The following is a 23,821-nucleotide window of genomic DNA, read 5'->3' as shown; positions in this document are numbered from 1 at the left end:
TGCCCCTTGACACTGCCCCCACCTGCCCAGGTTAGGGGGGCCCCCCGCATGGCCCCAAGGGAAGAAGGCTCCCCGTAAACAAAGTCCACTCTGAGCTGGCGCCATGCCGAGGAAGAGCCTGTGACGGTCCCTCTCTCCTCTTGGGCGAGGAAGGAACCCTGCAGAGGATGGGGAGCATGATCGTCGGGGGCAACACGGCTCAGGGCGCTTTTCAAGCCTCTGATGCGCAGTGCCCGGTGCGCAGCGTGTCAGGCAGTCGCGGCACGGACACTCAGGAGGGACGGGGAAGAGAGACCTGCACAAACCCCCGCAAGCACGACTGCGACCGAGTGGGCCGAGGCCCCATAACCCAACTGCGAGAGCGCTGAGTGCGCGGACCGCGGGCTGCACGCCCCCAGAGGCAGGCCGGGACGGGGATCGGGTGCCAGCAGAACTTGGGTGGGTGGGGAGTAAGGCAGGGATGGGTGCCCTAAAGCCATCTTCCGCCCTGGACCCTGCAAGGAAACCGGCCTAAACTGGAGTCGCTGCAGTTGGCCAGGTTTTCATTTTCTGTAGTGTGTGTGCGGAGGGCCGGGCGTGTGGACCGAGGAAAAGTGTTTCTGGCAGAGGGAGGAGCATGCTGGGAAGGCCCTGGGCCAGCAGGGCCAAGGTGAATCGGGAGACCTGGTCAGTACGGCAGAGGGAGGGAGTGGCGAGAGGGAGCAGGGCCAGCGGGGCCAGGCAGGGGCGAGCTGCTGGGTCCAGGAGGGCGGGCCTCTGGCCTCCCCAGGCCGCGAAGCACACTCTACAGCGGGTGACAAGCACCGGGGGCTCCACTGGCCGGGAGGACGGCTCAATTCACGGTCGAAACATGCTGCCCGCAGGGTGACAGCACAGCACCCTGGAGCCCTACTCCTCTCAACAAGGCCCTTCACCCGAGATGCTGAGACACAGCGAACTCCCTGCACGCTAAGGCAAAACCCAGACGTGCGGGCGCCATCCCGACACTGACAGAGACCACGAAGTGCAGGGAAGGGGCCACGGAAGGCACGTGTTAGTCAAGCACTGCCCACAATCCAGCCTGGTCCAGTCCGCGCTCTCCTTAAAACAGCCGGGATTCACTGAGCACTTACCGTGCCGGCCCTGACAGGCACACGTGATCTCAACGGCCATTCCACGGACGACGAAACTAAAGCTCAGAGAGGATAATGAGGCCAAAAGTTACACGGCGCTCGGGAACCCGCCTGCACTCAGACTCTGCTCACTGTGACTCATCGTGACATTCAAGTGTCTTAAGTGTCACAGGGACGAGTGTCGGGGGGGGGGGACAGTGGCGCCAGGGTGACCAGTGACGGTGCATACAAAGGGCGGGAAATGAAAGAGAGATGCGTGAGCAGGAAACGCCTACAATAAGCTCCTTGTGTCCAAACCCAACAGCCTCTGCTCGAGCCTGCCTGCCCATCGGGTTCGTCATCTCACCCAGAGGAAGTGGAGAAGGGCCATGAGGCGGGCCCCAGGGGGCTGTCCAAAGTGCCCCTCCACCCCAACCTTAGCGCCTCCGTGCTGCACGGCAACCACCCGCGTAGCTGGCCGGCTTCCCCCCGAGACCCTGTCCCATCCACAGCCGACCAAGCACGAGGGCCGTGCTCAGACCTCCAGGAGGGTCAAGAGGCCTCAGAGGACTAACCAGCTTCCAAACAAACCACCTCCTTTGATGGGTGGTGGATGCCGTCTGGTCACAAATGGGCAGCTGGGACGGGGCACGTTGTCTGCAGGGCTAACGAGTATCTGTAACAACACCTCTTGTCCTCTCCCAAAGTTGTCACTTACCTGGGACTAAATCCCAAGAAAGGCACTAGGGCATGTGGTCACATCATGGCAGTTTGCCCATTTAGGGACATCGGGGAACATTTCTCTCTCCTGGAAGTCAGGAAGTGGGAGGCCGGCTTTTTGGATCAGTTCTGCCACTAAATGGTTTTGTCAACGAGGCCGAGCACAATTTCTCCGAGCCTCTTTCCTCATCATAAGCCTACATGAGTGGTTCTCAAAGTGTGGTGATGAGCCACCAGCAGCAACAGCAGCCTCACCCATGACGTGGTCAGAAGTGCAATCTCCGGGGCCCCGCGCCACCCCCACTGCACCAGAAGCTCTGGGGGTGGGGCCCAGCAACCCACTTTCGGGAGCCCTCCGGGTGATTTTGACACACACGGGGTCTGAGCCCCACTGGCCTAGCTGATTTCCCTACTTAGTTTGCTTTATAAAACCATCTTTCTTGGACTTTTCCCCACCTGTATTGCTACTGACTTCATTTACCCAACAACGGAAAGGGTCTACAGCGTGCCAGACGCTGGCACGAACCCAAGTCCACCGTGACGGGCACACGTGTAAGGTCTAATGACGACGGATGCGTACAAAGCTTGTCTGCTAGTTGGCCGCTGGATAAGGAGCACGACTGTACCTTCCAGCCACTTTCCTCTCTATCCACGGTCTTCCTACAAGATGTGCTGTGCCTTTATAAACAAGGTATTCAGCCCACAAGGAGGCATGCAAAGCGCCAGCCAATAAAACGTTATTATATTGCTACTGATGAAAGAAATAGATTAGGTATGTCCAATTAAAATAAGTACACAAAATCAACCGGAAAATCTCTAGAGGGAAATACAGAATAGCACAGACAACACTTCTTTTCTCCTAAAACTGTTTCAGTGACTCACGGGGGCTCTCAAGTCTTGAATGTTATTCTAGGCACAAAATAAAACACTAAGTGACATTTTTAGCAGCCCATTTTGCTTCGGGAGGTATACACAGGAAATGCAAAAGCAAAAACAAAAGCTAAAACACTCTAAGAGGAAAGACGCAGCTAGACTACCTTAACTTTAAAAATGGAACTAAAATTAGCTTCCTCCGACTCGCCTAGGGGTCCTGCTAAAATAAAAGCATCTGCCAAGAGTTTTCCTCCTCTCCCCTCCGTCCAGTGACCAAGGAGGGCAAAGGAAACACGGCCCGAAGGCAGACAAGTGGCCCAGCTCCTACAGTCAGTCATTAACACTCACTGCAGACGTCTTTGGTCTGTACCAGACCCCCAAGTTCAGTCTCGGGCAGAACAAAATTCTCCTCAGTCAAAATTATATCATGGGGTTTGACTTCTGGGTAGAAGCTGACATCGGAGTCCTCACCCTGCGCACAGGTCAACAAGCTCTTTTCTACATTAGTTAAAACATACGCCTAATAATTAACATAACACACAGCTGCTTCTTCTACCCAGAAGCAGGGTCAAAGCAAACCACAGAACTGTTACAAAGTTACAAACTGTGCGCAAAGTTACAAAGCAATTCTCCCCCTGGCTGAAGGTATTTATTTAGGCAGTACTAGACACAAAACAAATAAAGAGAGTTGAAAAGAGAACAGACTCAGAAGATTAGAACACGAGAGTTACCGCGACTGAGCCTTGGCAGTGTGGCTCTAAGTTGCCTAGCAGTGAAGGTAAAAAGGTAAACAAATGGGTTAATTTTGAGCATCCAAAGAAAATATATGAACTCAACAGAAGAGGGAAAACTTTTCCTGGTGTGACATTCCAGAAGAAATTTTAGGGGGATGTAAAGTAACACTGTGAACTGCGTCTTCAATCTTGGTTTTACACCAATCCACAATGTTTGGGGCACCTCAGTGACTCAGCTGGTTAAGCGTCCAACTCTTGATTTCGGCTCATGTCAGATTTTGAGGGTTGTGAGATGGAGCCCCGAGGTGGGCTCTGAGCTGACAGCACAGAGCTTGCTTGAGATTCTCTTTCTTCCTCTCTCTCCCTGCTTCCCCCCCCCCCAACCGTTTCTCCTGCTCACGTGTGATCACTTGCATGCCCTCTCTCAAAAAAAAAAAAAAAAAAAAACACAAAACTTTACATGATCTAAAACGTTCTTCAAATAGCCACTTAATATTCGCTCTCCATTAAAAAATTCAATAGCCCAAGAACTTTGTATTTGTAGATACATTTCTTAGGGAATCCCAATTATTAATACAGTCCCGTCTGTTGTTTTCCGGGGCTCCAGGTTAACACAGAAATAACCCTTAAAGAACTAATGGAAACAGGGGTTTTCCCCACCTATTCTTGGCAAAAGTGAGATGTTGGTCACATCAACACTGAGATCTGAGGCTAACGCTCAGTGTGGTCAGAGCCACTGAGCGGATGACTTCGGCCTGAGGCTCTGCACCCCACAGGGATGGAGAACACTCCTGCCTCAGGGCGCAGGAGAAAGCCCGCTCCCCTGGAGGCAGCCACACGCTGGGGCCAGGTGGGGGGTCTGGGGGAGGAGAGCCAGGAGCCCTCGTCCTCTCCAGGGAATCTGTCTTCGAAGAACTCAACATTCAGTCAGGCAGCCAAGATTACTCAGGGAGGCTGCAGGTGCGGTGGTCCCACCTCGCCAGCTTTTTAGGAGGAAGACCGGAGAAGGTCTAGAAGGGCAGTCTAGAGAGGGTCTAGAAGGGCTGGACAAGACGGACCAGCAGGCTCACGGCCGATCTAGAGTCAGGAATTCCTCAGCTCGCGGACGCGTCACAGGCAGAACCGGGTGAACGAGAGCGCCGCTGTCCGACGTCCCGAGTGCTGGAAGAAGGGCCCCCCCACTGACGCTCCAGGAGAGGCCAAAACAGGCCCTCGACGCTCACAGAAGGGGGTGCGCGGGCAGCCCAGCCGTATGCAGGAGAGGTGGCAAACGTCCCCAGGTGCCACCCCCGCAGCAGCTGAGGCCGACTTCCGGGAGGACGCGCACAAGAACAGGCCCCGTCCTCCACGCACTCGGGTGAACCACCACCGGGCCCCCCTCCGTGGCCGCCCGCGGGGCACCTCCTGGCAACACCTCGTCGGGACCACAGAAACAGCCGCAGGGGCCACCTATGGACTCACCGGCAGGACGCGACAGGGACCGAAGGCCTACAGGCTCCCCGGGGCCGTGACCTGATGCCACCCACGGAAGGCAGACTGGTGCGGCAGACCGCAGCGTTGTGTTCGTAGTTCGGCCGCTTTCCCGGGGGGGCCAGTTTCTGGAAGGGGAGCAGTAGGAAGAGCGCCCCTGGGGTGACGTTCTGTGGCAGCCTTCAGGCACAGGCCTCCGGGTCCCACCTGCAGTCGGGCCCGGCTCCCCACTAACTGGCTCCGAAACCTGGGACGGGACTTTCACAGCCTCCTCAGCAAAAGCGAGACACGTAACAGCACCCGCCACAAAGGGCTGTTGTGAGTCGTAAAGGAGCAAAGGCCTGAGAATGAAGCTTTCTTACACAAGTAACCACATCAGATGGGGTCCTACGTCGTGACATTTTCAGCAGTCCGTCTTGCTTCAGGAGGTATACAGAGAGGAAAGGCAAACGGTAAAATGCCCTGCCCGAAGAGGAAAGACCTTCCAGATGTTCTCTGAACTCTTAAAAAGCAGGGGTTGAAACACGCACACACGCATACATACTTTCAATACATATACGCTGTTTTCTGAGCCACTTGAGAGTGAGTTTCACACATACCATGGTGTGTCCCCTGGAGTTTTTCAGTGAGTGCTTCCTATGAATATGGATATTCTTTTATATCACTACAGCACAGTCATCACCATCAGGAAATTTAACATTGAGACAATACTTTTTATCTAAGCCACCATTCATATTCCAATTTTGTCAAGTGACCCAGAATTTGGGGACTTTTTAAGATGTTTTAATTTTTGTTTTGAGAGAAAGAAAGAGAGAGAGAGAGACCGAGCACAAGTGGGGTAGGGGCAGACAGAGAGACACACACACAGAATCCCAAGCAGGCTCCACACTGTCAGCACAGAGCCCAATGCGGGGCTAGAAGCTATGAACTGTGAGATCATGACCTGAGCCAGTCAGGCACTTAACCTATGGAGCCACCCAGGTGCCCTAAGGACAACTTTCGAGGGGGGTGGGGGGAGAACCTATTACAGATTCCCAGAATTAGCTTGCATTTTTATAATGTTAATATGAACCAATAAAAACCGGGTAAACTTTTTGTCCTTTGTATTAGTTTTCTATTGTTGTGTAACAAAAAACATGCACATTTATTACGTCACTCTTTGTATTTTTTTTTTAGAAAGATAGTACATGAGCGGGGAAGAGGGGCGGGGTGTGGGGGGAGAGAGAGAATCTTAAGCAGGCTCCATGCTCCGTGAGAAGCCCACTGTGGGGCTGATCCCACGACCCTGGGATCATGACCTGAGCCAAAATCAAGAGTCAGATGCTCAACCGACTAAGACACACGCAGGTGTACCCCATATGTCACACTTTCTGCGGGTCAGGGTCTGATCATGGGCATTTAGATGGGTTCTCCGCAAGGCTGCGTTCAAGGTGCTGGCAGGGCTGAGGTCTCGTCTGGAGGCTTAACCAGGGAAGGGTCTGTGTCCAAGTTCCCTCAAGTACCTGGCAGAATTAATTTCCTTGCAGCTTTAAGGTTAAGGGCTCTGGCTTCTTGCTGGTTGTAGGCTGAAGGCTGCCCTCAGCTCCCTGCCACATGGAGCCTCTTACTTCTCTGATGCAAGCGACAATGTCTCCAGAGCGTGCTGGCACATTAGCAGGGGAGGGACAGCCCATCGCCTTGGGCCCATTCACAGGCCGGTCCACACTCAAGGATTCGACAAAGGCGTGAACACGAGGAGACAGTGACGCTGAGGGCTGTCCTGAACTCTACCCGCCACGTGACTTGCTGTTTCTTTACAACCATCAAATCAAATCAAATTTATAATTCGATGCAAATGAAACTACAACCTCCAAACAGATGAACAATACTGGTCGAGCCCAGAGACAGTGGACTCTGGAGCCCGCATCACCAGGTACGACGGGAACAGCGTGGACAGCTGCAGGGCAGTTCGCACCACGTTTCTCCACCGAAATCACTATGACGGCATTTTAGCTTCTGGGTAGAACCACACCATCTGCATATTAAGTCTCCCCGCGCTTTTCTTTGCCAGCCGCCACGTCTGAAGTACAAGAGTGTATGATGGATTCCATTAACCTCAGATCAACCCAATTATGTGCACTTGAAAACACAGAGAGGCAGAAAGGGGAGGAAGGAAGGGAGAGGGAGCAGGGTAAATATTTTAGGCAAATCACTCTCTCTTCCGTTATTAAGCATATGAACCCAAGTGAGAGTGACACAAGAGAGGGGCCATGACTGAGTCCTCAGATCTTTCCTGCCTTCTGTGGTGTGAACATCTCACCTCACTAATAGGATTCTGGTGTTAAAGATAACAATTTTCTTTTTAGAACATGGTGCTTAAATATAAAACTAAGCCCTACATTCGCTCAAAGGAGGAGTCAGCAAACCTTTTCTTTAAAGGGCAAGAGAGTAAATAGCTTCAGCTCTGTGGGGCATACAGTCTTTGTTAAACTACTCAACTCTGTCACTTTAGTGAGAAAGCAGCACATATGACTGGTCAATAAACGGGCTGTGCTCAGATGGACCTTTATTTGTGAAAACAGGGAGCCACGTGGATTTGGCCCTGGGGGAGAAGGAGGGAGTGCTGGCCCCTGCTCTAAAGAGACAGCATTCCCTTTCAATGCTCAAAGGGTAACTAACACTGGAGTTATTTTCGAGGGTAATCCTGACCATACACAATTGTGGCCTTGTGTACAAGGCCTTCTTCAAACCCAGTCCTTCTGTCTGGATAAAATGCAACCCCACGCACGATACAACGGGGCAGCGACACAAAGAACTGTCAAGGTTAGGGCTGGAATCCACGTGAAGTCCCATCCAGACCATCTAGAATATGCTCGGCTCCTTCTGCTTGAATACCTTTCTCCGGGAGACCTTCCTTGACCTGGTAGCTAGACTTGGTAACTAGGGTTGGTAACTAGGTCAGAGACCCCGCGAGCACGTCAGTGTCCTGCAGGTTAAGTTTACCGCCTCTTTCCCACTAGGCAGTGAGAGGCCCGGCTTGGTCTATTTTGCTCATTGCTACGTCCCCATTGCCCAGCATTGTGCTGGGTACACAGAAAGTCCCCGTTAGTATCTGCTGAATGAAGTAAAAGATTAGGTCCCATCACACGCTTTTCTCAGCCCCCAGGTACTCTTCATTCTTGGCACTTAAATGTAATTGCACAGGCAGAATATAATTAGTTAAACTACAAGTGGGGTTCTGGTGGAAAGGAAGATACAAGGTAAGCTGAACATTTCAACTGTTCAAAAGGTTCAAAACCATGGCAAATCAGGATTTAACATCAGGAATGTGACCATTAGTTGATCAATCTGGAATTTCCTGATCACACTGCAAAGCTGATCTGCGTGATAGATTCCCCACCCTCCAGCCAAAGGAAGGTGACCTAGCCAGAAACAATCCTTTCTTTTCTTTTGATAGGAGCTGCCCTGTCCCGCCCTACTTCTGCCGATCAAAGCCTCCCATTTTATACAGGCCCTCCAGGCTCCTTCCTGCTTGCTAGATGGGGCGATGCCCAATTCATGAATGTTCAATAAAGCCAGTTACATCCTCATTTACACATCTGGACTTTGTTTAACATGTTAAATCAAACTGCTGGCCACTGGCTTTACAACAAAACTGGAAACTCTGAGAAGACAAAACCAAGTGATGGATTCAAATAATCAATAATTTTGTAGTGGCCAATCAAGTAACTTACACAGGGAATTCTCTTCACCCCTCCCCAAATGCTCATTCTCGCTTGAGTATGTTTCCCTTAGGTTTCATTTTTAAAAATGTCCCAAGAAAAAAGTGTAAGGTGGTCCTCAGCCTTTTCCTTCCTTCTTTCCCTCTCTCTCTCCCTCTCTCCCTCCAGTTTATTTATCTTGAGGGAGATGGAGAGAGAGAGAGCACAAGCAGGGGAGAGACAGAGAGAGAAAGGAAGAGAGAGAATCCCAAGCAGGCTCTGCTCCAGCAGCACAGAGTTCAACGTGGGGCTTGAACCCACAAACTGCTAGATCATGACCTGAGTCGAACTGGATGCCCAACCAACTAAGCCACCAAGGCACCCTGGACCTCAGCTTTTTGTTGTTGTTGTGGTTTATTTTTTTTTAATAGAGAGAGACAGAGAGACAGAGAGAAGGGGGGAGGGGCAGACAGACAGGGAGACCCAGAATCCGAAGCAGGCTCCAGGCTCCAAGTTGTCAGCACAGAGCCCAACGTGGGGCTCAAACCCACGAACTGTGAGATCATGACCTCAGCCGAAGTCGGATGCTTAACCGACTGAGCCACCCAGGGACCCCGATTTTTCTTAATTGGAAGAAGCAGAGAAGATACATGGAAGGATATCAGCCCATTTGTACAACCAGCTCCCGGTGGTCCTTGTTAGAACTGAGTGCGCCCAGATCCTGGGACGGAGCTGAGGATGCCAAGTTCAAACGTAGTTGGCAAATACTTAATGCCACGTGGGGATCCTGCCTTCCCTCCCTTCATGCCATCCATCTAAGGGGTCTCCACCCACATGCCTTAAAAGAAGTTAGTTTTCATATTAATAGAAAACCAACTTGTCAACCTTGGTACGCCACCATCACAGGTCCCCATCACCGGACAGCAACACCCTGATGGCTGCTTGTGGCAAGTGTTGGCTACCCACGTGAGCACAGTTGACACAGTTGTTCCGATAAATCATGTGAGTCACTCGTGAATAGAGGCTTCCTGGGACCTCCTAATGGAAAACGTTCTCATTAGGAGCCCAACTGCCCATGAAAAGAAATAAAAATGAGCCACAGCCAGGTCTCTTGCCCCTCGTGAAGGTCAGGACGTGCACAGTTATCTCCCTGAGCAGAGCTGCGTAGAAAAAATGTCTTGCCAGGCAAAGGGAGGGTCTCTCAAGATGGGCTTGGAGCACTGTCCCTTTAACAGCCTCCCAAATTCCACAGGAACTTCAAGAACTGGGGCGCCTGGGTGGCTCAGTCAGGTAAGCATCTGACTTCGGCTCAGGTCATGATCTCGTGGTTCGTGAGTTCGAGCCCCACGTCGGGCTCTGTGCTGATGGCTCGGAGCCTGGAGTCTGCTTCCGATTCTGTGTCTCCCTCTCTCTCTGCCCCTCCCCTCCTCACCCTCTGTGCATTTCTCTCTCAAAAATAAATAAACATTAAAAAAAAAAAAAAAGAACTTCAACCTGCAAACACCTATAACTAATAGTTTTGCTCCCATGGTTAACAAAAATAGAAAAAGCCCTAAGAGGACCATAATTCACTGTTTATATTTAAGCCAAATAAATGGGTTTCCTCCCACACCTCTTATCTCAGTGAATGGTGAGCGCCCATTAACACACACCAGGAATCTCACCGCCGTCCCTGCCCCACTTCCTGTCCGTTATTCTCCAGATCCCACCGTTAGCAAGTCCTGCCCCTTCAGCCTCCAAAGGCCAGCGAATCTCCCCACTTCTGCCACCCCGTCCGTACTGCATCATCTGCTGGGATGGCTCAGTCAGCTGCCAAATCCCCTCCTGCGGCCCTCACGGCACCAATCTGATCTCCATTCTCAAGCTTTCACAAACACACATACACCACCTAAAACACTTGATGACTTTTCAGCTTGCTGATGCTCTTAAACTGAAGGCTCCATCTCCTCTTCCACTGAGGGCTCCTCTCTCCGCCCCACCCCTTTGTTTCAGGACCTTTACACGTTGTTTCCTCATGTAGACAATGCTCCCCTCCAACTACACACACACACACACACACACACACACACACACACAGGTCCACCTCACTCCATCTAGATAATAGATAACTCTGACTTAGCCCTTTAGATCTCACTCTGATCCTTCCGTAGTGGCTATCAGGAGTTATCAGTCCACAATTATGAACCTACCTGGGGGCTATCTGGGTTTCCACCTTCCTCAGCTAAACAGAATAACGGGAAAGAATGAAGCCTAAGACCCTACGGCATCTACTGGATGTAATAAATTCTCTCTGTGTCTAGAATGACACCAGCTCTGGACCATGCCTGGATTATCTGAGAAAATCATCACTCAAATAACTGTGTGTTCTGTGGTTCAGGCGAGGAACTCAGGTTCAGAAAGATCTGTGCCTGAAAGCATCTGACACAGAGCAGGCGCTGAGATATTTACCGACAGAAAATGAAAAAAAAAATTAACGAACAAACTGACTACCCACTCCATGCTCCAATTCCTTTCACTGCACTGAGGCCCCTGAGACCGCTGAGGGGCAATGGGATACGGATGCACTTTGCACAAGCTTTGGAGCCAGAGGGGGGTGGATGCCAGTTCCAGTGAGGCCACTTGGCATAACCTTGAGTAAGGTTAACCCCTAAACCCATCTCCCTCCTGTAAATGGGAATGATGCCATTTTGGCCACGGTTCTTTAGCAAGGAACAGAAACCCAAAGAACGCGTTCAAGTGAAAAGAAAGGCTTATGGTAAATCGGAATGCAAGGAGACCCTGGGAACCCTAGAAAAGCTAAACACCCCGCCGTCGGGAAGGGCAGACAAGGGTAAAGAAGGCAGCCCTGAGAACCTGCCCTCCCCATCTCCCGCTGCTTTCTGTCCCCCTGCACCTGCCGTCATTCTCCACTGAGGCTCACTCCCGTAGGGAGCCCGCTTGCTCCTACAGCTTTAAACACATTCCCTACACCAAGACTCCTCAATTTATACCTCCAGTCCAGATCTTCCTCCTTGCCAGACTTACAGTCCAGGTGTCCCTCGCTATTTCCACTGGGATGTCTAGAACGCACTTCTGACTGAGCTCCAATCTTCCTTCACAGCCTCCGCCATCTGAACGGATGGCATTTGAACTCCGTCCTCATAGTTAGCTGCCTAGGCCCAAAGCCTTGGGGTCATCCTTGACTCCTCTCTTTCCCCTACAACCCTCAGCCAAGCAGCCAGAAAATCCTTCGGCTCTAGTCTTCCAAGTATGTCCAGACCCAAGCACTTGCCAGCACCTGCAGGGCACCACCCTGGGTCACTGCACCAGCCGCTCGCAGGGACCCCTGCCCCTCCTCTAGCTCCCCTTCATTCCCCGTACATACACGACACAGGGATCGTATGAACACCTACCTCAGACGATCTCACTGCTCTGCTCTCGACTCTGCAGCGGCTCCACACTTCTCTCAGGACAAAAGTCAAAGCCCTGGCGACGGTCCTCGGAGCCTAATAAGACGTCGCCGTCTCCATTCCAGTCATGCCAGTGTCCTCACTGTTCCCGGAACACGCCTACCTGGTCTCCCTGCCTGCAAGGCTAGTCCCTCAGACGTCTGCTTGGCCAACGCCCTGTCCTCCTCCGTGAGACGCATCTCCCTTTCCCCATGAGGCCACCCTGTGTGCCCTAGTAAACTCTGCAGTCTAACCCCCCAGGCCTGGGACCCCTGACGCCCCTCATTCCGCTTCCCATGGCACTGATCTCCTCACAGTCTTTGTAGCCCACTGGTGGATGGTGTTTATTAGCCACTGTCCACTTGCCCCCACTGGAAACCTACGTTCCACGAGGATGGAGGTCTGTTACCTAAGTGACTAAAACAATGCCCAGCACACAGCAGGTGCTCAAGTCAATATCCATTAAACACACGCGTGACTGCGCCTCTTCTCAGCTACCACCACTCATGCTTGGGGAGCACGTCACGCTCGCCTGCCTCCAATTCCGTAAGACTCTTTAGCGCAAATGCCCACCAGTGATCAGACGGCCTAACTCCTGGGTCAAATTCCTGAGCCAGAACCAAGCGGCCCAGCTCATCTTTCCAAGGCAGGCCACACGACACAGGTCAATGGCCAGCTGCCCAGGGAAGAGCCATTAAGTACAGAAGGTCCTGTGGGCAAACCTGAAAAAGAGCAAGGCCATCTAGAGCAATCGAGTGGGGGAGGCACAAGTTCTCCACGGGGGGCAAGGGCACTGCTGTGCCGAGCGGAGTGCCGTGGCACGTACCAGTGACAGCCTAGGAGGGCTTGGGAGCCGGTCAGATCAGAGCAGACGTTGAGCCCTCAGTACGGACCTTGGCGGGAGCTGTGGCGATGAAGAGGAGTACGTCCATGTCTCGCCCACCCAGGAGAGCTGGGTTACTCGCAGGTAACCATCCCACCCATGAACAGACTTGGTGACACAGTTAACTGGTACGGATGCTACGTATTAAGGAGGAATTGACCGGACTCGGCAGGCAAGCAGGCATTCCTTAGGCTTCCTCCCTGTTCCCTTTTCACTGCCGAGGATTTCATAATCACCCACAGACAGGATGATTTAAATGAGCCAGGGGTCCCGGCTCAGGGTCTCTGACAAAGCTGCAGCTCAGGTCTTGGCCAGGGCTGGAGGAGCAGTGTCCAAGTTCACTGGCCCCCCACCCTCGTGCTGTTAGCAGGGGGCCTTGGGGCCTCGCCCCACAGGCCTCTCGTCCTTCCGCAGAACAGAGGATCCCCGGTGGCAAGGAGGCAGAACCCTCCCCCTCCCCCCGCCACAGTCAGAACCCACCTCCAGGCACCCCTGCAGCAGTCACACGACCAGCCCGGGACAACGCGGGAGGGTACTACGTCTGGGCTTGTGGATACCAAGGGGCAGGGAACACGGGGCCATATTGGAGGCTGTGAGAACAGCCAGCCTCCAAGATGGCCAACAGAACACCAGGGGCTGTTCGTGTAGACCACGGCCTGCTTCTGAAAGGCTCAGAGCTGAGGGTTGTACAAAAGAAAATGAAGTACGTGTGGCCTGCAAAGCCAGTGTTTAGTATACGGCTCTCTGTAGAAAGAGTTTGATGGCCCCTGATGTTATTACAGATTTAAGCAGGTTCAGGAGTAATCCTGACTATATGCCACGTTCCCTTTACGCCCTGATTTCCGAAACTAACCCGCAGGTAAACGATTCTACTGACGTAGGTGCTCAGCAAACCGCAGCTCTGGGTATTATAATGTCAACCACTAAGAAATGTACCTGAGCAGGAAGAAAATAATCAACGGTACCTGGCCCATAAGTAGGAGCTTGATAAATACAAACTCAGGGAACGAATGACTAAAAAATACAAGGATGCATCTTCGAAGTAGAGAGTAATCGTGAAAGTATGAGAAATCTTCAACAAATGACTTACAACATAAGCAAGACGTGACTTTTATATAGTAACTGCAGCCACACCAGAGATGTGCTGAGGGCCAGCTCTAGGCCAAACACCCCTCATTCACTCCTCCTCATGCTCTGTCAGCTACGTGTTACTAGTTGCCTTCCTTTTACAGACAAGCAAATAGAAGCTGACAGAAATTAAGTAACTTCCTCAAGGTTACATGATAAATAAGTTGCAGGACTATTTACTCTTACTGCAAGGGGTCTAAGAGTAAAGACCGACCATGTGACTGTGCGTCTGGAGTCCCATGCCTCTGCGTCCTCGTGAGCTTGCGGCAAGCACAGCAGACAGACAGACAGACGCCCTGCTTCCTACCCAGCTCGATCGGATCCTCACCAGGGACTTTAAAGAAGGGCAAAGCTCCCGGGCTCCCCACAGGCAAGGTTAGAGAGACTTGAAATGCTCGATTTCATCTAATTACTCATTATCTGCTCTCTCGACCCAAAGAGAGCTTTTAAAAATGATCTTCACTGTGGTTTGCTTTCAAAGCAAGTATCATCTCTTCCGAGACGGTGCAACCAGCACCCAGACCAGCCATCTCTCCAGCTGCCTTCCCAGTGCACTGAGTGGGGAGCAGCTGCTCTGACACTGGACTGGGGGGACTCTGGCTTGCTGCACGGCCGTCAGACACACACGGGGAGCCCGCGCGCACAGAACTGCACTCTAGGCCAACGGTTTCCGACGGGGACATGAGCAGACACTGTTCTCCCTGAGTGGTCTGCTCACCTCGGATTCATGAACCTGAGGGAAAATGACTTGCCCAAGGCGATAAAGCCAGCGGCAGGGCCAAAGTTTCCTGACGCTGATGCCGTTTTTTTCCACTGTTTGCAGTCTGCTCTTGGAGAGCCTGAAATCCAGCTGGTTGAGGAGACAGATGTTGATGATGATATGTTCTGGAGGGAGGAGGAGACCTGAGCAGAGGGGGTTAACCCTGGACTAGAGGCAGGAGTCCCAGTGTCAAGGACAGAAACAGGCAGGGATAAAGGCAGACATCGTGTCAGGAGGCCTGGAGGCAAAGGGGGTTTGAAGGAAGCCTCGCAGACGGTGATGACCGTGTGGACAGGCTGCTACAAGAACAGGAGAGTCAGCTGACTCGGGAGAAGGGGAAAGACTGTCAGAGGCACTGAGGGTCCAGCTGGGAGTGGAGACGTGAGTTTCTGTCAACAGAAGACCTAATTACACACACCGCCGTGTCCTCAACGGGAGTCTAATAAGTACAGCTGTCTAATCTCCACACGGTAAACACGTATACCGCATAAGACAATCAGCACCCTCGGTCCGTTCTTATAGGAGATAATGATCATTGACAGAAATATCATTCCCTTGCCTAACACGAAAAAGAGGACTTGACCCTGCAGTCAGCTCTCGGACAGCAACGCCATCAGCAAGGCCGGACAGAGAAGGGGCTCTGCCATCACAGCGACCACAGACGACGGTCTGGGCCCCAACCCTGCCACTTGGCGGCGGTGTGGTCTTGAACAAGTCACGGGACCCTCACCGGAGCCGTCTCCCCATCTGTGAAATGAAGATGATCCCACCCACCACACAGAAGTCATGCTTGGCTCACAGGGGCCCGAGTGTGCCCCACCTGCTGTCCACACCTCCCGGCAAGGTGGCTTTAGGCACCTCCCATCGAGAGGTGGGGCCCCTCTCCCTTCTCTGTGAATCCCGACTGGCCTTCGGACTTGCCTCCACCAGCGACAAGAGCTGGTGGTGACGCCGTGCCAGTTCCAACCTGGGCCTCAGCCCCTGCACGCCTCGCTCCTAGGAAACCTGCCAGATGCCAGGTGAGCCGCCCCGCCCGCCAGCCTGCCAGAGCCCCAGACACGAGCCCTCCCGGCAGCTGGCCAGACACACGAGGGACCCCAGCGCACAGTGCCACCTGCAGGACCACGAACTAGACAGATAGCCAGCTGTCGTCTCCAGAGTCACCAAGTGCGGGGCGGCGTGTCGGGGCCGACCACGTGCGAGAACAGAGCTCGGTAAGCAGCAGGCTTCTCCCCTGTGCGGCGACTTTCCCCCTCAGTCAGACCTTCCTTGCCCACCGGTCTTCCCCACCAGCATCCAATCGTGCCATTCTTCTTCCCTTTTTAAACAAAGCTTTCCCTTGGCCCCGCCGCGTTCATCAACTACCGCCGTGCCTTGGCTCCCCCCTGAAGCAAAACCCCTCAGAGAATCGACCATGCTCAGTGTCTCAGTCCTCTCTGCCCGTTCTCTTCTAAGCCCCCTTCGCACCCAACAAGGCACCGAAACCTCGTGTCAAGGTTCCCAGGGACCAGCGCAGGCAAGTCCCAGTCCCCGTGTGACCTGGCCGATTTCACTCCAAGCGGCATGACCCACGCCCCGTGCTCCCTCCTTCCTATCACACTTCCTCCTACCTTACTAGCGGGTCTCTCTCTTCTCCTCGCCCTCCAAGTGCTGGAGCGCTGCAGGCTCCCCAGTCCAGCGCCCCCCCCCCCCTTCTCTCACTCATTTCCGTGGTAATCTCATCTAGTCTCACAGCTTCAAACACCGTCTTTATGTCAAAGACTCGAGGCCTCGGCTTTCCTGAACTCCAGATCTTACAGCCGACTGCTGAAGGGCCATCTCCCTTGAGATCTCTAAAAGCCGTCTCGAACTCAACTCAAACTCCTCTCCAACTGCACAAAACACAGCTCCCAGTCTCCACCCCTACCCCCGATCTGCTCCGCTGGCCCTCCTCCGTTTACAAGGGACAGATGCTCAGACGGTCAGCGAATCCCATGGGCTCTCCCCCTTCAGACTCCGTAGAATCACCTCCACGGCCCTACATAATGTGCTACTCCCTGGCCGCACGTCTCATCACTCTCTAGAGTCCACGGTCTACTCCAGCAACGCCTGCCCCATGGTCTTCCTCATCAGGCCTGTGCTCCCTCCCTCTCAGGCCCTCTGCACCAGTGACTCCTGCTGGAGTGCTCCCGCTCAGCGGCAACTTCCACACCTTGCTGCCGAGTGCCCCTCGCTCACAGTCCTCCTCGCTGACGACCACCCCCAGCCTTGGACTTCCTATCCCCCTCCCTGCCTTCTCTATACAATGGATTTCACTTATTTATATATACACTATAAAATCCAGAGGGCAGTGAGGTCCTATTTTTTCATTGGGCATCCCCCTGTGTCCAAAACAGTGCCCGACACAGGTCCCACTCAATAAATATTTGTTGAGTGAATAAACATCCATCAATCAATGAATGAACGACTATAGAAAATGGAGGCTTTTTTTAGTACACTGTCCCATTTAACAGTCAAGGAAGGCTATTTAAGGCTTCTGTATTCAACAGTGCCAGGTTCTTCAAACCTCCATCATCTATCTTCTCATTCCTGTAGTGACAGGAAGGACTATTTTTATCAATAAAGCCCTGAATGTGTGTGTGGTGGACTAGAAACCAGAAGGCTCAGCTAAGTAATTCCGATTATAAAGGTGAAGCAGCTAGAAGATGATATTTCAGTCTTCTTCTGACCTGAAAATTTGAATTTTTTTTTTTTTTGTAACTGGCGAACGACCTCTTTCAGAGCACCAGAGGCATAATGGCGACAGAAGAGAGCACCCAAACCGAAAAAGACCCCACAGACCAGGGGTTGGCAAACTTCTGCCTGTAGCCCCAATCCCGCCAGCCTCCTGGTTGTTGGTGCAGGTTGCTTATTTATAGCCTGCAAGCAAAGAATTTGGTTTTCACACTTTGAAACAGTTTCATTTTAGCTGGTTATGTAAGCACCTACATGCCTCTTGGCCCTGCAAGGTCTACAAGAGTCGCTATCTGGCCCTTTAAGAAACTGACCCATCCGTGACCTAGATGAGCCTCCTCGGCTGTGGTCCACAGAGTCTCCAGAAACAGCCATCTGGTATTTCAGCATGAAGTGACTTCTGAAATCAAGTGCCCTATAAGCAATTGCCAAAGTGTAATTAGATTTAAAGTGGCCACTGGCCATTGTTATTATCTAAAGCAATGGTGACACCCTCCCCACAGCTGAGAAAGACGTGGTCAAACACGGAAGCGTATTGTGTGCCTGTTCCCAGGGTAAAGCATACCGTAAAGCCAACGGCTAGGGATAGATATTGTTCTAAATTTGGAAACATCTGATGACAAAGCGAAGTTTCCTTCCCTTTTCTTACCCCACCCAAAACAACACCCCACACTTCTCACGAGAAAAATTCCTTCACACTTACGTTTCCATTTCCTACATCTGATCTTTCACTTCACAAAAAACTGACTTATGGAAGAGCCCACTATGTATGCAGATCTTCTAGTACCACACCTGGCATAAAGGGAGCCATCAGCATCACTGTAACGTTATACCCCAACCCGTTACTATTATATCGTTACATATGTTACTGCGTTATATCGTATACTGTATATATGATAGATGCGATATATAACGTATCACATATACAACGTACTAGACACAACGTATGCTACAGCTTGTAAATATATAACATAAATACAAAATATGTAATCATAATATACACAATACGTTGTATTGTTTTGCATCTTTATTATGTACATTACTACACCACTGGTATATTACTACCCTAGCACAGGAGACCCTAAGCCACAAACTAGCTGCAGGACTTCAGACAAGTCACTTCACTTCTGTAAGCCTCAATTTCTTCATTAGTTAAATTAGGGGATCATTTAGGAATTTTTTTTTTATCATTCTCTTCTAGCTGAAGACATCTGTGACTCCATTAGCATGGTAAATAACCGCTGCTTCGTAAATTTCTTTTCTCCCATCCTGAAGCCTATTTATGGTCACGTCCAGCCGTGGCTTAGAGCCTCGCCAATGAACAGGCATCACCTTCGTCCACTATATTTACCCTAACACCCGAGGCCTGCACCTGTTGACTCAAACCTCCGTGGCAGCACAGTTTGACAGCAACATACCCGTCCGAGTAACAACTGAGCTGGCAGCCCATCACAGGCAAGCAGTTGGGGAAAACGGTTCTCGGAGGTTCGGAGAGAGCCCTACAGAAGCGGAGAGGAGGAGGGGCTGGGTCATTCGTCACGCGGCCTAACGGTAATCATTACACTAACCGTGTTAACAACACTGTGGGCTCACTCTTTCCCTTTCACATGAGGAAACCGAATTATTTAATACTCACTCCTCCCTGGGAGGCAAAAGACAAAAAGCTGTGATGGTAAACGGCTATCCTTAACCCAAAATCTCACGCCTCTCTTCCATGAAACTTAGCACCTGAATGAGATTGAGTCAAGTTCCATGCAAAGGACAAGGAGAACACAGAATCTTAAAAACAGATTCTTAAACTGATAATGGGTTTCGAACTCCCACGCCCTTCTCTGAACCCCATGCCATTAGGTAACTCATCACTCTGCATGAGTAAATACAATCTAAGTTTTACAAAAGAAACAATTCCAAAATGATAATACTCAGTGCTGATGGGCTTGTGGCTAATGGATAAACTGGTGCATCACTCGTGACAATGTTGACAGATATGTCCCTTAGAGCCTTAAAGCTAATCTCCTACAAGCTTGGCTTGGGAAGTTTACACTGGGACCTCACCTTAAGGAAATAAAATCATCCAAAAGAATCACAAATACGTATGAATGAAGCTACTTATTGTTGCCTTGCTTATAACAGCAAAAAGGGGAAATAACTGCAATATTCAGCAGCAGGTAAATGATTTAATACGTTATGGAATATTAACATAATGGAATGGTACAGTCATTACAGTAGTTACGAAGACCACACAGAGGCATGAAATAAAAAAATGATTTGCACATGGTTACAACTCTATGAAAACTATGCATGCACGGGCAGCCGCTCTGGAAAAGATTACCAGTCGGAGCTAATACTTCTGCTCTCTTTCAGGCCCTTTGGACGCTCAACATGCACTTTCTTCTTTGCATTTGGTCCATTTTTCCCAATCTTTTCCTTAATAACGTAACACCTTTTCCATTAAAGTAAAATGTAATTCCTCTGTCTGCAACCTAAAAATACCATCAACGATAAACACTATGTGCCAGGAGCTGTTGTAAGCACTTTACAGGTATGATTTACAGATGAGAAAACTGAGGTCTCGAAGTTCACTAAGATCACAATAAGCCAAGCAGCACGATGAGGAGCAAGGGTTCGGCCCCGGCACCTAGGCTCCATAGTCCATACTCCTAGCCACGATGCAGTTATGGAAAAACACCGCAATGTGACAGTACTCAGAACAGGAAGATGGACTGTGCTGATTACTTTCATATTCTAGTTAACAAGGAATAGTTCACTTGTGTTGGGTCCCACAATAACCATTTTCAGAGAAACGCAACACCACAAAAGCCCCCTGTACCCCCAGTGCTAAGCACAACGGAAGCCTTCTCCGGACACTGAACACCCAGAGAGCTTGCAGATAGGGACGGCAAGGGCCAGTGCGGGCGGTCGCTGACTCACAGACCTCACCAGCACCTCTGCGATCACCTGACCTGTGATCTCTCACACTGAGAGAAGGAAACAGGCAGAATTGTCAAACACACTGCTAGCTGGGGCTGCACAGAGCCAGGCCCATGATCCATATCCGTGGATGTATGATAAGAAGAAGGACTATCATTCATTACGTGCTCACTGCCTGCTAAGGGCTGTAACCCCCTTATGTGAATTACCTCATCTACTTCTCTCAACGGTCCCTCGAGTGGGTGTTATTATTAATCTCACGTAGAGACCAGGATCGGGCTTGGAAGTGTGAGGTCACGTGGCTGGCCTCCCTCAGCTAGAAGGCACTGAGCCTGGTGGCCTGAACGTAGCACCCAGTGCTTGCCCAAGAGGCTGACACAGGCACCACTGTGGTCCCAAAGCAATGGAAGAAAGGCCAGAAAATGGATGGTGGGAGGTGGGCGGGCTTCTGCTCTGGCCAGAAAAGCCACGAGTATAACTGCCTGGCACAAAGGTGTCCGGGGCCTGAGACGCTTCTTCACTACCTAGCTTGGAGTGGCAAGTCTAACCACCGTTGCGGACTGGAATCCAACCAGTTGCCCCTACAGCCCAGGGACCAGGGAGCATGTGGAATCAGCGACAAGTCCCGGACTCCCTACCTCCACCTCCACCTCAGCCAGCCAATCTCCTTCCCAGCTCCGCAAGCACCCCCCTCCGGGTCCCATCCCCCCCCCCCACCAGAAAGACACTTTTTATATATAGTCAGGGCTTCCACTGAGGGTGTTAATTTCATTCACTCACACCCAGCTGAGTACAAACATGCAAATCATCAAACATTTTCCATTTACCAGGCTGGTATGGCCCTGAGCTGCTGGGATTTCTGAAGGAGATAACAATTCCATTTGCAATGACTGCTGCAATGTTTAATTCCCAAGGAAACGCGTGCCTGCGTTATACTCCCCAAAGCCAAGACGACCATTGCAAGCAACTCTTCAAATTAATTCTTAAAAAGGAAGAATGAACGAACGAGTCTTCTGACAGGGCAGGATTATAGGCGCATTTTAAAAGTTCAATTTAGCTCTAGATGGAAGGTTTCACCAGCTGTTTCGGTCAATGAATCAGCAACTAAATATTCACTATGATTTGAGTGCTTTTGGTGAAGCAATCTTTTGCACTGTGAACAATCCTCAATAGATTTACTCTGTAAATTCAGAATCGCCGTGGGATAGAGGAAGATGTACCTATTTTCACCCCCGATGTCTCCACTTTAGCAGGAAGGCAAAGAATGAACACCTCCAGGTCCCCGTAACCAGCACACAGGCCAGCATCGGTGGCTACCATTTACTGAGCACCTACTCTGTACCAGGGCCCAGGCTCCGCCTTTCATACCTCCTTTATACCCATGGTAACGCAGCAGCCAGGCAGTGGGAGTTTTGTCACCAAATGCACTCATGGAAGCCATCAAGTGACACCCCTCCACCAGTGTGGGAGACAGAACAAGGGTCCCAACAGAGAGCCTTCAGGGGGTTTACAATCAGTGTATAAAACAGATCAATAAAAAAAATACCTGCGGTGAGGGCTGTAAGGAAATAACACAGGAAGGCACCGTCATTTGGAGAAACCGTGGGAGGGAAGGGCAGTGAGGGAATGAGGCCACGTGGGATTACAAAATCCCCTTGTTCAAGGTCAGATGGCAAGCGTGGGGTGCAGCTCTCGCTGGCTGGAACTCTTAGGATCACACCGGAAGCCACTGCCTTATCCTACCTCCCATTGCGTGTGTGTGTGTGTGTGTGTGTGTGTGTGTGTGTGTATGGGGGCCTGCTAGAACTCACTATGGGACTGCAAATAACTCACATTTATCAACCACTGCCAGCACCCAACACTGCAAAAAAAGCAGGCAGTACTGTTTGATCCTTATGTTCGGGGTTCTGAGGGCCATTAGAAAGACAAGAATAAGACAGGGTATAATGCTGGTCCCCTCAAAGGCTGTGCGCTGCACACTGTTTAAAATCCTTAGACGTGTCTCTGCCAGGTGTAAAATGCTCTTTAGGGGGACAGCTGGCAGAGGGGGTAAGATTTGTGTTTCTTGCACTAATATCCTGTCACTTGATTTTTCAACTTTCCAGGCGTACAACCTGGAAACAGAAATGTAAATGATCTAAAGGGCAGATAGTGATTCCCTTTAAATTTGCTTTCAGAATGTACTCTGAGCTCGACCTTCCTAATCACACACGTCTGGCTCTGGTTGAAGTCTGTATTCCCGGGAGCCCCTGCCACGGCTGGGCCACAGACGGGCTGGAGAAGTCAGGGGCAGCCTAGGCTGTTTGTACCAAACGCACACAAACACGCGTTTCCCGTTCCCTTGCCCCCAAAGCAGACACGGACACCATCCTGCTCTGCCGTGGAGCCTGGAGTCCCCAGTCATCCACCGAGACTTCACAGCCACGGTGAGTGTGGACCGTGGAAAATGCGTGCAGATCAGGGTCACAGTGGTGCCTGGGACTCACTCGATCCGGTTCGAAAATCCCGTTTCCAAAACATCAACAACCTTTAAAGACAAAGACGAGCAACGGGGAAGGACTGCCCCCCACCCTTGCTCCTGTGGGTCCTTGGCAGGCGCGGCCGGACTCTGGATCAGGGAGAGGCACTGCTCTCCCTGGTCTAAGCTGCACAGACAAACGCACCCGACACTGGCAAAGACGTGCTCCTGGCCAGCAGGGTCCAGGCAGACAGAAACCGGGGCAGGGAGCGGCTGTTCCTCTCCGCCCAGCCGGCCGCGGGCCCCGCAGTGCCCGCCAGCACGGCGCCCCCACACCCCTCTCATGGAAACTACCGGACACAAACACACAAACTACAAAATGCAACACAGGCGGGGAACCCAGCTGCTTCCAGTGGAAATCTTAAGAAGTCTTAACTCTTCTACATCTTTCTAAGGAAAACCAGAGACTATCTGAAAACAAACACGTTAAATTCCCGTTATAAAAGCTGTGCCTCTGAGTTAACGGATTTTTACGACGATTTTCCTGTTGGCAGCCAGAGATACCAGCCCTGAGACGTGGCCCTGAGCAAGAGCGGGGGATCCCGACCCACCTCAGTGAATACCCGCGACTGCTAAGACTCGTGCTTCGGAAGGGTACCGCACTACGGCGTGACCAGCAACCGTTTTTTCAATGGTTCCCCCACAATGAGTAAAAATCCATTAACAAGAGTATAGCAAACCTCACCCGTCCATTACTTGGATTCTAACACTTCTTACACTTGTCCTACTTTGCTTCCAGGTATGTACACATGCACTCCTTCACCTGCGCCATCTTGGAGTAAAATTATAGGCCACAAAACTCTGCCCCTAAGTACTTTAGTATGACTACCCCCCAAAAAAGGACTTTCTCCTACATGACTCCTGACCACTATTACACATAATGAAGCTAGCAA

At 51.3% G+C, this 23,821-nt stretch overlaps 1 protein-coding gene across 18 annotated transcripts in view; it reads right to left on the bottom strand.

Moving 5' to 3' along the window:
* The window catches only part of RAPGEF1 (Rap guanine nucleotide exchange factor 1), a 130,515-nt gene that overhangs the window by 83,533 nt on the left and 23,161 nt on the right, over window positions 1–23,821 (bottom strand). Inside the window, exon 1 of one of the 18 annotated variants that reach the window (XM_027035430.2) lies at window positions 1,113–1,776. The exons of the other annotated variants lie outside the window; for them this stretch is intronic. Within the exon in view, the coding sequence (XP_026891231.2) occupies window positions 1,113–1,152 (40 nt within the window). The 5' untranslated portion in view covers window positions 1,153–1,776. Of the gene's footprint in view, window positions 1–1,112; window positions 1,777–23,821 lie in introns of those variants that run through there. 18 annotated transcript variants of the gene reach the window in all.

The sequence above is a fragment of the Acinonyx jubatus genome, chromosome D4, assembly GCF_027475565.1.
Source record: "Acinonyx jubatus isolate Ajub_Pintada_27869175 chromosome D4, VMU_Ajub_asm_v1.0, whole genome shotgun sequence".
NCBI lineage: Eukaryota > Metazoa > Chordata > Mammalia > Carnivora > Felidae > Acinonyx > Acinonyx jubatus.
This window is presented reverse-complemented; position numbering and strand designations above follow the sequence as displayed.